The following is a 15,917-nucleotide window of genomic DNA, read 5'->3' as shown; positions in this document are numbered from 1 at the left end:
ACGGGGCAGTGGAGTTAGTTTAGATAAATGATTCGAGATAATCTGTGTTTGTTGGCAAAGTTGTTTTGGGGCGGATTAATGGCATTTTTTGTATATCTTTCCAATTGCTATTGGAATATTGCTTTATTTAATTTGTGAAAAAAATGCTCTGTTTAAGCTAATCACAAACACTCGAAGGCTCATTTCCAAAGCATACATTGATAATGTTGAAACAGAAAATTCACTGCATAAAATTAACTTTAAAAGCATCTATCTTACCTTAACAACCATCGTAATTTGAGACCAATTTTGTCACCACTCTAACGCTGCCGTTAGTCACCTGCCTCCAGAATGCCACAGACGACAGGTAAGACGTTCCTGCCCCCAAATCAGGCAGAAAAACGCGGCAACAATTATCTCATCGTTTCACACCACAAGCGATTATCTCCCGTGTGCCTTCTGACAGGTCTTCCTTCTGGTGAACTCGTGTCCAAGCCCCAGCACAACGGAGGACACATGACGCTCTTCTTAGCGACATCAACCGGGGCAGGCGTCTGCGTACTTGAACTTGATCACTCTTTTCTGTTTTGGCCTTAAAACACGCGATTTGTGCGGATACCTCAACGACTTGAGATGGCTGCAGCTTGGTGTGTGCTGCTACTAATTTGCATACACGACGATCCTGTAGCATTTTGTAGTCGGACCGACAGCAGCGCGCAGACTTCTTGGACATCTCGTGAAGAAGTTTGTTGGCTGGATAACAAGAACCAGATCGTTGCGTTGCGTGTCGGGACGAACGTGGCCCCGATGACGACAACGATGGATTGACCCCTGTTTCTCAGTTGCAACCGAATGTTAGACGTTCTTGAGGGAAATGAAGTTTATTTCCTAATTGTATTGCGAATTCATGATTAATCTTCTTAAAAAAAGAATTTCTTTAAAATATCAAAATATATGATTTATTTCACATCAAACCAGTTTTTTTTTGTTCAATGAAACAACAAAAAGCAAGTAAAATCAAATAATTAGTAAAATCATAATAACTCAAATTAATCTTCGATCCTGAGGTAAACACCTTTAAAGAGCATCAGAGTCGGCATTTATTTCACTTTTCACTAGGAAAAGGTTAAATAAATTTGTAAAAAATAAACAATATGTAGGCTTAGTGATTTTTCACGCTCGAAAATTGCAAATTTCACGGGGACCTCAATTCCAAAACACCAATTTCACGCAAATTTCGCGGATCGTAAAAAATGTCAAAATAACTCTGAAAATCTTACGTTTAAATCACAGAAACTCCTTTTCCTGCTTCATTATATATTATTCTTCAATAAACGAAAAAATCTTCGATAAATTTGAACGTGATACAAAAAATAATTCTCCTAAATTTCTAAAAAGATTCCACCTAGTTTATGGGTAGGCTCTAGATAAATTTTGAATATTGAAACTGCTTTTTAATTTATTCGACTTATAAAGTAAAAAAGTTTTTGCTGATTTACTTCATTTTATTGAATTTCATGCCAAAGCAAGATTTGACAATCTTATCCAGCAAAAATTAATGAAATTATTTGAATTTTAGCAAATTAACATGTTTTTAAAAGGTTTTCATATCCCTTTTCAGAATTTAAATTTTAAATCAGAATTAAAAAATAATAAAGTTTGCTATGAAATCAAAATTTTTAAACAAAATAAAAACAAAAAACTAACTTCATCCACCTATGTGGTTGGAGCCTTCCTCACTTTTTGCCAACAATGGCTGATATGATAGAATTGTACAAAAATTTAATCTAGTTTTTAGATCCGGAATAAAAAAGTACCTAAATATCACCAACAACCAACCAACAATGGATCGGATGATGGACCCGGACATAGTTTACATACAGTTAAGTGAGATCCAAATATATGTGAAAACACATTTTTATACATAACTTTTGAACTACTTATCGAAACTTCAATCTGTATAAAACTCGATCTATGGGACCCTAAACCAAGTCGAATGCAACAGGTTCGGGTCAAATCGGTTCAGCCAGTGCCGAGAAACATGAGCTAGTTTGTTGGTCACATACATACACACACACACATACACACACACATACACACAGACATTTGTTCAGTTTTCGATTCTGAGTCGATATGTATACATGAAGGTGGGTCTACGACGATTTTATACAAAGTTCATTTTTAGAGCAGGATTATAGCCTTACCTCAGTGAGGAAGGCAAAAAGTCGTATTTTTTTAAACTTTAACAAGAATTATCCACCCGAAGGAAGCGAAGTCCACGCCGCCATCAAGGGACGCTTAAACGTGGCGGTCCGTGTGTTTTTTTTGTTTTCGTCGCGTTTTTCACGGGAAAAAATCGGTTTGACTTCGCATAAGTGATGGTACACAATTCGGAATTCGTCGGTGCTTGTGGCTAGCGTGAAGTCTTGGGAAATTTGCAAGAAATGTGTGTTTATGCTTAGTTTTTGTTCTGGCTTCGATTTGTTTTGTCATGGCTGCCCAGCGCTATGCCCTCCGGAAAGTGCACCAGGAGAGAAAGATTGTAGTACAAACTGTGTGATTGTAGTGTGCGTGAGTTCGAGCCAAGCTGGATAGAAGGAGAACGTGTGGTGGAAACAAATAAGAAAGTCGGTTGGTTGAAAAAAGTGGTTCCTTTCGGTTAAAAAAAATCAACGTGTTTTGTGTGAGTGATAGCGAGCGGAAAATTACAGTCACATCCTGTGCTGGCTGCTCACGGAAGATGATGCCGTTTTTCGAAGAGAGCCCAGCTTTGGCAGCCTGAGTTTGTGCGCGTGTGTTAGTGTAGGGGCATGAGCTTTTTTGCAGGAGATAAAAGCTTGAGATTTTACGAAGGCAAAAATTGCTAGAGACATTTGACTGTGATGAAATGTCTGTACTGTGGGATTGTGAAATATGACCAGCCAGACTTGCCTCAACTGCATCCAGATTCCAGTTTAATAATTTGGACCAACAAATGCATCAGAGGAGCAGCAGTTGCAGCGGCACCAGACCACAACAACACCGAAGAGCAGGTTGACATCGAAGATGCTAGTATGTCTGTGGTGTTCGCAGTCGCTCTGCAAGTTCTTGCTTGTGTATTGGTGCTGACGTGGAAGAGCTTTACTTCTGGTGAGTACGTTCCAGCTAACGCGCGTGTGTGCGTGCACTGAAAGGTGAGTAAATTTCAAATTGTTTTTAACCCTCCAATGCCCATGGTTGCTCTTATTGACCACATATAACATCTGAATAACTTTGAAATTATTCAACATTACTATTGTTTTTTTTTGCAAGGGTCCTTAAAGCTCCGGGTTTACTTATATTTATAGGACATTTTCAAATTAATCTCTTGATTATATTGTTAATTTTATAATAAGTAACTAACGTAGAAAATCTCGATTATGCTCTGTGTGTTGCATCTCGTTAAATAATATGTGTAATTTTGTTTTGATAAAATCCACTCATATTTTATTTATCCACAGAGAGCGAGTTGTGGCGCTATAACCATGGCAAAAGTGTCCAGGGCATTTGTGGAAATACAATGTCCCATCCCAGAGGGTCCCGGAGCACCAAAACTTCTTAGCATGGTGCTCCCAACGATTATTGCTATAACTAACAGGAACGTGAGCGGGGGATCCCCACGTTTCTTCCTCCCCTGTAGATTCAGAATTGCGTTGTTGTTTGAACATTCGTGCTCAAACTCAACCCAATTCAACGAATCATCTTTGCGGTAAACTTTACGCAGTTGGCCTGGCCGCTTTAACGTTTGTGATGTTTCAAAGCAATTTATTGCATTGGGGCACTGCAATTGTTAATAATGACAAGAGGATGCTAGGCGTTAATCAACCTAAGGCATTTTCCAGGATGCCCTCGAAAGACTGGCTGCGCTAGGGTTAGATTAGATTAGATTAGATTAGATTAGACTTTAACAAGAATTATCCACCCAAATAATCAAATCGTTAAAATTAAACAGGACTCAGAAAAATCTGTAATGTTTTTAAAAGTTGATTTCAAAGCTTTCATTTTATTTTTCATAAAACAATCATGATTCTTTTGATTTATTTTGAAACCATACCTTTCAAATAAAATAGCAGTAAATTTGTTATTATAGCGAATGAAAATACGACTAAACTTAGTAAGTTTCTTAATACATTGCGAAATCTGAACAATTTTTCAAAAGGTTCATATTAAGCTTTTCAATTGATAACTAATAAAATTTACCCAAATAGTCTGTATGAAATGAATGAAATTTATTATGTTGTTATTTTGAAAAAAAAATGATTTGAGAAAATTGATAAATTTCACGAATTTCACGCCGTCCACGAAATCGTCAAAAATCACTAACCCTATGTTAGTAATTGAACAAGGAAATTCACTCACTAAATTCTACAGTAGTTCATAAGATTATGTTTATTCCTATTTGAGTTAGATAAATCATTTTGAGAAAAATCGTTACGGTTTTACACAAACAAAAAATATCACGGGTTTTCGCGAAAAAATCCAAATTTCACGGATTTCACGCTGTCCGCGAAATCGTGAAATTTTACTAACCCTAATAATATATGTTTTTGAAATACAATTAAAAAAATCTCCAAATTTAAAAGCAATTTCAGTTGAACAAATTTCATGTTAAATGTGAAAACGTGTAATTAGTTTAAAATGCAATATAAATCGATAATTTTTTAAACAATAAACAAAACAAACAATTGAAAAAACTTTTTTTTCCAAAATAGTGCATGGACTTTGTGTGGCTAACCCCAGTACATGCCTTAAAAATAATAATCTTAAGAAAAACCTTACCTGTTGGAAAATATTAACACCAGTTTACGGTATTTAATCAGATTCAATCAGATTTGATCAGATTTGATCAAGATTTGGTCAGATTTGATAAAATTTGATTAGATTTAATCAGATCTGATTAGCTATTATCAGATTTTTGTTCAGATTTGATCAGATTTGATCAAGTTTGATCAGAAGAATTAATCAGATTTGATTAGTGAGATTTGATAAGATTTGGTCAGATTTTATCAGATTTGATTAGATTTGATGAGATTTGATAAAATTTGAGAAGATTTGGTAAAATTTAATAAAATTTAATCTGATCTGATTAGCTTTGATCAGATTTGATAAGATTTGATCAGATTTGGTCAGATTTTATCAGATTTGATCAGATTTTATCAAATTTGATTAGATTTAATTAGATCTAATTAGATTTGATCGGATTTTATCAGATTTGATCATGTTTGATCAGATTTGATCAGATTTGATCAGATTTGATCAGATTTGATCAGATTTGAACTGATTTGAACAGATTTGAACTAATTTGGTCAGTTTGATCAGACTTGATCAGATTTGATCCGATTTTATAAGATTTGATTAGATTTGATCAAATTTGATCAGATTTAATCAGATCTGATTAGATTTAATCAGATTTTTGTTCAGATTTCGTCGCCATCGTGCTAACTTGTCGTACGTGCATTTTGGGCCAAATTGAGTTAAGAACGCCATTTTGTGCAGATCACAATGCTTCACCTTTTGACCTTCACAGATCCCCAAAATTCGATTTCAATCCTGAGATATTGAACAAAAACCGAAAAAACTCCGTGCATTTTTGTCACTTTACATATGAAAGTAGTTTCAATCTTGTCGTGCTATCTTGTCACTCCATAAAAATTGATGTAAGTGCGACAAAAGGCCAAAGGGATTTCCGGCCAGGAAAGTCAGGATGCATTTGTCGCACGTACAAGCTAGACTACCGTAAACATTTGTAATTATAACTCGGGACTCCAGCAACCAACTTCAACCAAACTTTGGGACAATGCACAGAATGGTGAGCCAAACAAAACGTGTTTGTTATTGTTTACATTGCGTGCTCTCGTTTTTGAATATTCAAGGTCAAACATTAAAATGCGTTTTTCTCGGAACGTCAAAATGGCGGGTGCGACAAGATAGCACGACGACGTCGATTTGATCATATTCAATCAAGTTTGATCAGAAGATTCAATCAAGTTTGATCAGAAGATTCAATTTGAATTGATCAGATTTGATAAGATTTGGTCTGATTTTATCAGATTTGATCACCCAAAGTTAAAGAACGAGGGGATAGTCCTCACGAAAAAAAAAGTGAGGAAAGTGCTATATTGCGAGAGTATAGTCCTCTCGCGTGTTCATTCGTTCATTGGAACATTTCATCCTATGAGTGGCTTATATGGACAAACGACTGCCACTTAATCACCGAACCATGGTGGCCCATACGGCAAAGGCCCCGTTCAATATGCCGAAGGTCTTGGTTCCGAGTCTCGGTACTGGTACTTTTTTTTTGATAGATGAACTTTTTTGGAAAATGAACCATGAGTAAAGTACTCTCGGTATTTTCGGGATTTATCCTCTCCGTCCGCACACAGTACCATTTTACTACCGAATTGTGCTCTTTATCCTCTCGTATGCCGATGCCCAGCTCTGGGTGATCAATGATCATATTTGATCAGAGTTGATCAGATTTGATTAGATTTGACCAGATTTTATCAGATTTGATGAGATCTGATAAAATTTGAGTAGACTTGATAAAATTTGAAAAGATTTGATGAGGTTGATAGCATTCGGCTAGATTTGTTTTGATTTGATGAGCTTTGGTAAGATGTCATCAGATCCAGATTTCATTAGATCCAGATAAGGTCCTTCATGTGGGTTACGATTAAAAAAGGCGTAAGTTAGAATGTTTGGGCATTTTTAAATGTTTGTCTTGAATCCAACATTTTAAAAGTATTTTCGTTGAAAAGATCATAAAAAATCACAAATGTTAAATTTTTCAACATTGATAATTGGACAATTAGTGGCTGAGATATTGGCATAAGAAATTGTGGGAATGTTTGGATGAGACTTGAAAAACTTTTATTTTCTTGTTTCAAAAATGGAAATGAACACTTTTGGTAAAAATGCGGAATTTTTCAGTTGCTTTATCTTGAAATCGGTTCACTTTCTCATAAATTCTGTCAAGTACTTTTCGATTGCAAATTTAATTTTACTTTTCATACTGAAGTAAAAAAATGATTTTCTATTTTATCAAAATCCGTTTGGCTAGTTTTTTGTTCCTTAAAACACTTGATGTGTTTTAAATATGCGTATATTAGGGAAAAACTGTGAAAAAAGTTGATCAAACAATCGGTTTTTTTCCGTACAACTAATTTTTTAGATAATCCTCAAAACTTTACCAAAGACACAAAATCGATTAGAAAATTCCAACAAAAGTTACAGAATTTCGAATATATACGTACCATTTTTGAATAGAAAAAATCAAATCAAATTATTCGCTCTACAGCATTGCCTTGTCGTTCTCGATTGCGAGATTCCTACTCGAAACTAGGTGTCCGAAGGTTTGGTGGAGAATTTCTCCTACAAGCCTTCGGATAATCAAACTACGGATAATCTAAATCTAGGATAATCGAGGCTTCGGATAATCGAGTCTGGACTGCATCCAAAAAAAAAAGTTGTTTGTTTTAATTGGACTTTAGGTTTTAGGAATATTTTGTGAAAATATATAATATTTAATCAACATAAATAATAAAACTCCGCGAAGATCGGCACAGGCCTTCAATGTCTTGCAATTTTATTTTTTTCTAAAAATTGGCATACTGTGGAGTAGAGTGGCTTTTTAATTCGGCTTCTAAAAATTAAATGATCCCACCTTAGATTCTAACTCAGGCTTTTGAGATTTGGTGACTCCGACCCCACCGAATCCGGCTCTAATCCCAACAACTCCCATTCAAAATGATGATATTTGGCCAACTCTAACCTCGACTCCGGGTACTAAAAATTTGTCAACTTCGACTCTGCCGACTCCAGCTCTGACTCCAACTCAACTGTGCCTTTTTTATTTTTTTCCACAGAGACTTCAACCTTCATCGTCATTTCATTATTGGAAAATAATTACTCCCGTTTGCATCTTCGGCTCATCTTCGAGGTTGTTAAAGATGTTAGTGGCAAGAGAGAGAGAGCGATTAATTTTCCTCCACTTTGTTTTAGAACGACGCCGTGAAAACGGTTGCACCTCGTTTGAGAAATGCATCACTCGGGACCCCGGGACCATCACGCCATCCTTTTGAAAATTGAAACCTTGAGCCGAGGTTTCGCGTTGGTTGCGTTTTTCAAATGATAACAAATTGCACGCAATTTTGTGGGGTTTTGTTTGGCGAGATGGCGGAACCCTTGCAGTGCCAGGTGTTTTTACGAATGAATTTTAACTGCGTTTTGATTGCGTTGTATTTTTTTATGTTTGAAAGTCCATAAGAAAACTTAATAAACATGCAAATTTAGCGAATAAACTGAAAAGTACAAGAAGTATTGCTGCAGCTCAAGACGAGATTAGACGCTGATTGCGAAGGAATTTTTACGAGTCAAAAACACATTAGTCGTTTGCATGCAAAACACGGCGCGCACCGGTCTCCAGAGCGGAAAACCATTTGACGCCTCGAACTCGGAATTCTTGGCAACTTCTAACACGTGTTTCCCACTTCGGCCGGCTCAAATGGGGAAAAGGGAAGAGATCGCTGACTACCGATAAGAGGGCTCCTTTTTGCACCTGAAAGCGGTGTGCAGGAGACGGCCTGCGGCAAAACAATGAAGCAATTAACGAAGCCCACTGCAGCACTGCAATCCTGGTGCACTTGAGAAAAATTGAGATGGTTGTGCACGGAGGAAAGTTACATGATTCTTTTTTTTCGTGTAACGAAATTGCTTGTGACATGTAATGCTAATGTAAAATTAATTGTTTCTAACGTTTTTTTCTGGAATTACAGTCCATGTTGGTTCTTGTTGAGTTTCTAATTCTTTATGAGGAATTCAGTTTTATTTAAAAATTATTCTGAAAATATAAACATTTCAATTCAAATTCAAAATTTCAATTCAAAACTGATGGCTCGAATTTTTTAATGATTTTTTTGTGCGAAAATAGCCTAACATATTACCCAATTTTTTACGAAAATACACTGATGTATGTTTCTCCTGAAAAAATACAACTGTCATTTACTAAAACTTTTACGTTTTTTTACGTGGTCTTAACGTCAATATTTTCAAAACCAGCAAAAGCTTCCAATACTGTGAAGATACAGCGGTTAGAAAATGTTGAAAAATCAAGAGTTTCTTTAATTTTTCAGTGTCTGGTTCAATTTTCCATAAATTTGCCTTTTACAAAAGTTCAGCCTTTCCAGCATGGGCTTACAGATAGATCCTGAACAGGGAGATAATAAAAATAGTCGATCTCCGGAATACCCCTTGATTCGATTTCTTATGCAAAAATAAGTATTTGTGAAAATTTTTAGTGAAATCGGTTATGGTTTAAGAGTTGCTATAGACCGTTGAAGTTGGTGAAAAAATTATCATTTCATACAAAAACGTCTTCTTTAAATCGCCAATAACTCATCAGGGTGAACTCGGATGTTTTTGCAGTCTTCGACAAAGTTGTTTGTCATACATTTTTTAAAGAAACTCACACTTGTCAATGATTCGACACATTTAACGCCACCTTTTTAGAATTTTGTTTTTTTTTGTTGCTTTTCCCCAAACACTGTTCCCAAATTTCCCATACAAACTTAAACGACCAATAGCTACCCTTAAACCTTAACCGATTTGGCAGTTACTTATTTAAACATGAAGAATCGAGCCAGGTAGTATCTCTTAAGATTTTCCAACATTTTCAATATTTCTTGTCACACTAATGCTGAATTAAATTGCTCATAACTGGAAACTGGGTAATTTCCAGTGTTTTGGAGTGGATGGTTGTTACTAGGACAAATTTATGTGAAATTTGACGAGCTTTCCGGTAAAATTACTGTCGAGACTAGAACAATTAAGTCTCACATTTAGAAATGGCCATGGGTAATTCTCCGCCAACTCACACAGCAGTTGCCCCGACTCCTCTTCGATTTGCGTGAAACTTAGTCCTAAGGGGTAACTTTTGTCCCTGATCACGAATCCGAGGTCCGTTTTTTGATATCTCGTGATGGAGGGGCGGTACGACCCCTTCCATTTTTGAACATGCGAAAAAAGAGGTGTTTTTCAACAATTTGCAGCCTGAAACGGTGATGAGATAGAAATTTGGTGTCAAAGGGACTTTTATGTAAAATTAGACGCCCGATTCGATGGCGTACTCAGAATTCCGAAAAAACGTATTTTTCATCGAAAAAAACACTAAAAAAGTTTTAAAAATTCTCCCATTCTCCGTTACTCGACTGTAAAAAATTTTGGAACATGTCATTTTATGGGAAATTTTATGTACTTTTCGAATCAACATTGTCCCAGAAGGGTTATTTTTTCATTTAGAACAAAATTTTTCATTTTACAATTTCGTGTTTTTTCTAACTTTGCAGGGTTATTTCTTAGAGTATAACAATGTTCTACAAAGTTGTAGAGCATACAATTTTTACGAAAAAAAGTTTTGAAAAAGTTACTTTTGGCGTTTCTCTTTGTTTCGTCGTCCGTGTCTGTCGCGGGTGACCATGAATGGCCATGATCGATGACGACCAACTTTTTCAAAACTTTTTTTCGTAAAATCGCGATAACTCGTGATGTTTATAAGCAAACCCCTTATGTTTATATATCAAAATTTTTGTAATTGTCTGCTCTACAAATTTGTAGAACATTGTTACACTCTTAAAAATAACCCTGCAAAGTTGGAAAAAACACGAAATTTTAAAATGAATTTTTTTGTACTAAATGAAAAAATTACCCTCCTGGGTCAAAAAAATTTCCCATAAAATTACATGTTCCAAATTTTTTTACAGTCAAGTAACGGAAATTGGGAGAATTTTTAAAACTTTTTTAGTGTTTTTTTCAATGAAAAATACGTTTTTTCGGAATTCTGAGTACGCCATCAAATCGGGCGTCTAATTTTACATAAAAGTCCCTTTGACACCAAATTTCTATCTCATCACCGTTTCAGGCTGCAAATTATTGAAAAACACCTCTTTTTCGCATGTTCAAAAATGGAAGGGGTCGTACCACCCCTCCGTCACGAGATATCAAAAAACTGACCTCGGATTCGTGATCAGGGACAAAAGTTACTCCTTAGGACAAAGTTTCACGTAAATCGAAGAGGGGTCGGGGCAACTTTTCCCGATTTCGTGTGAGTTGGTAGAGAATTACCCCCATGTAAAATTGTCTAGAAAATCGATTTTGGTATTTTGAAAATTTTGAACCAATCAAAAGATCTGTCCGAATATTTCAATAATTTTAAAGAGATCCCCCCAATTTTTTAATTTTTTTAAATATTTTTTTATTATTGTCAAAAAAATAGGTACACGAAAATAAAGCTGCCGATTTTTTATTATTATCTTTTTTTCAAACAAACTCTGTTTCCAAAATAACACATTTTTTTATTTTCGAGATTTTTCAATATGTTTTAGAAAACAAAACCCCCTTGAAAACCCCGCAACTTTTGAGCCATGAATTTATAAAAAAGTGATTTTTGTAAAACAAAATCGAATTTTTATACAAAAAAAATTACTATTTTTTATGTTAAATTGAAATATATTCAAACTCAATTGAAATATATTTTTTCTATGAAATTGTCTTAAACACATTAAAGATTTGACCTTTGGTTGCTGAGAAACAGTGGCTTAAAGAAAAAGAATTAGGAAAATTGAAAGAGAAGCTGAGTAAACTTCAATTTTCCTGTAAAAAAATGTTTTCTTGTAAAAAAATACATCTGGGTAATTATCTGCCAACTCTTACGAAATCGGAAAAAAATGCCCCGAACCCTCTTTGATTTGCGTGAAACTTTGTCCTTAGGGGTAACTATTGTCCCTGATCACGAATCCGAGGTCCGTTTTTTGATATCTCGTGACGGAGGGGCGGTACGACCCCTTTCATTTTTGAGCATGCAAAAAAGAGGTGTTTTTCAATAATTTGCTGCTTAAAACGGTGATGAGATAGAAAATTGAGGGCGTACTCAGAATTTCGAAAAAACTTTTTTTTTATCGAAAAAAATACTAAAACAGTTGTAAAAATTCTGCCATTTTTCGTTACTCGTTTATAAAAAATTTTGGAACATGTCATTTTAAGGGAAATTTTATGTACCCAATGACCCAATCTAAATTGGGTCATTTTTTCATTTAGAACAATTTTTTTCATTTTAAAATTTCGTATATTTTCTTACTTTGCAGGGTTATTTTTTAGAGTGTAACAATGTTCTACAAAGTTGCAGAGCAGACAAATACAAAAAAATGATACATAAACAAAAAAGGTTAGCTTATAAATATCACGAGTTATCGTGAATTTATGAAAAAAAGTTTCTTGCTATTTAAAAAAAATTGAACTGAATAAAATACGTTACTTACCCTTCAAATTGAAAAAAATACGTGGGGAAAGAGATACAATTTCATCAAAATTTAGATGATAAATCTAGAGTTTTCTTTAGTAGGTCCTTTAAACATATGAAAAATAATAGCTTATAGGATCTTTTTCTTAAAAAAAAAACTTTAGAATGTTGATATACCTTCAATTGCACATAAGGCAAGACATAAACATCCGGAAGTGCTACAATTCTAGACTTAAGCAATGTATATTTGTTTGACTGCTTGCTCTTCGTATGCAGTTTCTTGCTGTTTAAAATTCTTTTTTTCAAGCTTATTAAAAATGGTTTGAAAATTTAGCTTTGTGTTAGTAGTCTTGTCAATTTCTACTTAAAGTCTTCTCAAAGGGGCTTCCGTAAAAAGTTTTGATGACGATGGAACTTTTGTTGTTGTTGCTCTTGTCCCTTTAGACGCACGCAATCTTAAAATTATATAACTGGAAGTGATTTACACTTGATTTACACCACTCTTTATGATCGAGAGCAACAACTTTTCTCGATAGAAGCACTTAGTATCTGAAGTGCACTCTTATAATAATTCACATCCGTTCAAAAAAAAAAACTGGTTCAGTTTAAAAGTGTGGCTGTTATCTCAAGAATGCTCCAGATACTTGGACAGAAAATCAATATTGTCAGCAAATACACTTATCAAAGTTTAACTATAAAATGACCGGATCTTCCAAGCAACATTCAGTACCCTTAAAATGTCTTTCCAAACAGTTTCATCAGCCCTAGTTCTATCTCTGGTAGCTCTGGCCTCGTCCAGCTCAGCCACCAAGAACTCCACCTCGGACATCTCGTCCCGAGCCGGATTCGCCAACTCGTACCAGCGCTACTTTGTCTACAACGACGATCCGGTGACGTTCTTTGAGGCCTGGCACAGGTGCCGAGCGCACGGACTCCGTCTGGCCTCAGTCCACTCGGCCCTGGATAACGTCAAACTGATGGCGGCCCTGGCCCAGAAGGACATCAACCAGCGAGGACCGTGGTGGATCGCCGGAACGGATCTCGGCAGGACTGGGAACTTCGTGTGGATCACCAGCAACAAGCGGATTGACGGGCGGTCCGGTTACACGAACTTTGCTGCTGGAGAAGCGAAAAGTGCTTGCGCCAACGAGCATTGCTTGGTGGCGGGAGATGGAACGGGCGGAACGCAGTGGGATAGTGTGAGCTGTGACAACCGAAATGGTTACATCTGCGAGCTGGACACCTGTGATTGTTGATCATTTTTTTGAAATTTGTGTTTCTGATGAAATAAATTTAAGCAAAAAGTTAAAAAAAATAACCAAAATTCAACTCTGTCGATTGGAGTGTGACTGAAGCGTTTACTGACATCAACTTTTCAAAATGTCGAATAGTGTTATTGAACAAAAACTGAAAAATTCCTGTTTTTTTTCTTTCGGTGTACAACTTTTCTTAAAGCTAAAATCATTACAAATGACGCCCAGTTTGCCGTATTCTCAAAAAAACGGAAGCTCATCATCGAGGTGAGTGATTGAAAAATTTCCATCAAGGTGCTTTGAGCATCGTGCCTCGTGTCCATTCCAGGAGGAGACAAATGACCATCAGCAAATGGGCAATGGAAGACAGAATGATTTATCGACAATTTAAAAACTTTACGCGAACGCGGTGAGGATGCAGGTGGCAGATGCAGATCTTGAGTGCATCACTGTGATGGGTTATGGTAGTTTGTGGGGAGAAATCGGAATTTTAAATTATTTTTTGACAAGTTATTTTTTATATGCCTTAATGAGATTTGAACAATTTTACTCTATTCTTGTCAATGTCCTCAATGTTTAAATAATCTCGAATACTTTTTTGAAACCTAATTTGAGCCAATATCACTTAAGGTCACCGTTCACAGAGTGGTACCAAATTTGGAAATCGATACCTTGCCACACATCAAACATAATACCACAGGTTGACAAAGTTGTCAAGTCATACCATGAAATTGATCAAATAAAACCTCAATTACGTAGGCGAACGACCCCGTCCGGGTCACGTAAGGGTGTCCATGACCAGCCCTGGCAGCGAAGTGAAAGCTTTGATTTGAAGCTCACCGCCGCCATTGGTGGCCAAATCTAATTCAAAGGTGGTGTGCAATGCAATCAAGTCAACAAACCCTCAAAACTAGTGTCATTGTGGGCTTTGATGCCGCCGGGTGCTGGCGTAAAATTAAGTGCAATTGTTGGTGGTGCCACTGATGCAAAACAACGACAATTGATCTGAAGGTTGTTGATTGGATCTGGTTTGAACCCATAGACTGAGTTGAAATTTGGATTCAGATTAAGTTGAGTCAAAATAGTTGATAAAACAACACAAGAACCATTCTTCGAACAACAATTTCAACTTAAAATGCTTTTAATACCTTGAACACCTAAAGGCTATCGTCATCCATTACCATATATGTGGCAATACAATCTTTTCACATCTTAGGTTCACATCGTCTTTAGTTTTTGTTATGGCAATAAAAGTTGCAAAATTCCAGGTTCACACAATTAACCTTATCTTTAGTTCAGCACTTCAAACCCCATTATTCTTCAAACAAAATTGGCTTATCGTCTTTGACATTGTTTTGCCTTAACCGGAATCCAACATCTCTGGGAAATGTCTTCCCATAGCAGTGATGCCAAATTCTTTAACATTTAAAACCCCCAAGAATGCTAAACACAAGTATGCAATAGTCAACTCTGCCCTCGAAGGCCAAATCGCCGCTCCAAACGGTAGTGAATAGCAATTTTAATCACCCTTCAACACAAAAAAAAAAAAAAAAAAAAACACCAGTTGCAGTTAGTGCCGAGTAGTCGTGCGCCGCCTTAACCTTCTAGTTGCCACAGCGTGTGTTATTTCAACACCTGGATTCCACCCGGCATGGGCTCCCGCATTGAGCACTGATTATCGAGAGCAATAAATAATATCTGGTGTAGAGTGAGGCATGCAAAAAAAGAGAGGGAAATATGCAGTTGCTGGTTGTTCTGAGGACGGAGGGAAATTCCTTCCTCCTCAAGCTTCCTAGGCCCAAAGTCTGACGAAGTGTTGAAGTATGTGCCGGCGTTGGTTGCCGGTGTTTGCAAGCTTGCGGTGTGAGCTTTTCACCTTTATTGCTCAAAATCAAGCTGGGCTGAGAAGGGCAAGGAAGGGTGGTCTATGTATATATGAAAAATTTGCTGAATTTTGGGAACATTTTCAAGTTATTTATGCGTTGAGAACTAATTACAAAATAATTAAGTATTTTTTTGAATCTTGTTTTGAGTTAAACATAATAGATCTAAAAGACAGGCATGTAATTCCATCCATCACCTATTGTTGGTATGTCAGCACTTTGACGTTATATCATAGCTTTTAATATTAACTTTTAATATTAACATTCAATACATTGAATTTCAATGAAATATCATACATTAAAATGCGTCAAATATATTTGAAAAATAATTCCAAGTTTTCCACTTTTTCACTTTCTCTTTTCTTTATAATTATGATTATGATTTGTCGAATCGAAAATTCCTAGTAGATTGCTTCATAAAAATGAAATTCACATAGATAAGGTACTTTAAAGACAGTTATTTAAATAAAAAACGAGGTTTATTTGATATTT

The 15,917-nt window shown here is 35.9% G+C and overlaps 1 protein-coding gene across 1 annotated transcript; it reads left to right on the top strand.

Moving 5' to 3' along the window:
- The first annotated feature begins 330 nt into the window (after positions 1-330).
- On the top strand, positions 331-13,545 carry LOC6038732 (struthiocalcin-1). Its single transcript, XM_001848422.2, has 2 exons — positions 331-346; positions 13,073-13,545. Exons 1-2 carry the CDS (start codon positions 331-333, stop codon positions 13,543-13,545), a joined length of 489 nt encoding a protein of 162 aa, XP_001848474.2.
- Positions 13,546-15,917: the final 2,372 nt, after the last annotated feature.

This window comes from Culex quinquefasciatus, chromosome 2, assembly GCF_015732765.1.
Source record: "Culex quinquefasciatus strain JHB chromosome 2, VPISU_Cqui_1.0_pri_paternal, whole genome shotgun sequence".
Taxonomy (NCBI): Eukaryota; Metazoa; Arthropoda; class Insecta; order Diptera; family Culicidae; genus Culex; species Culex quinquefasciatus.
The sequence above is the reverse complement of the archived record's forward strand: the minus strand, read 5'-3'. Positions and strand labels throughout refer to the sequence as shown.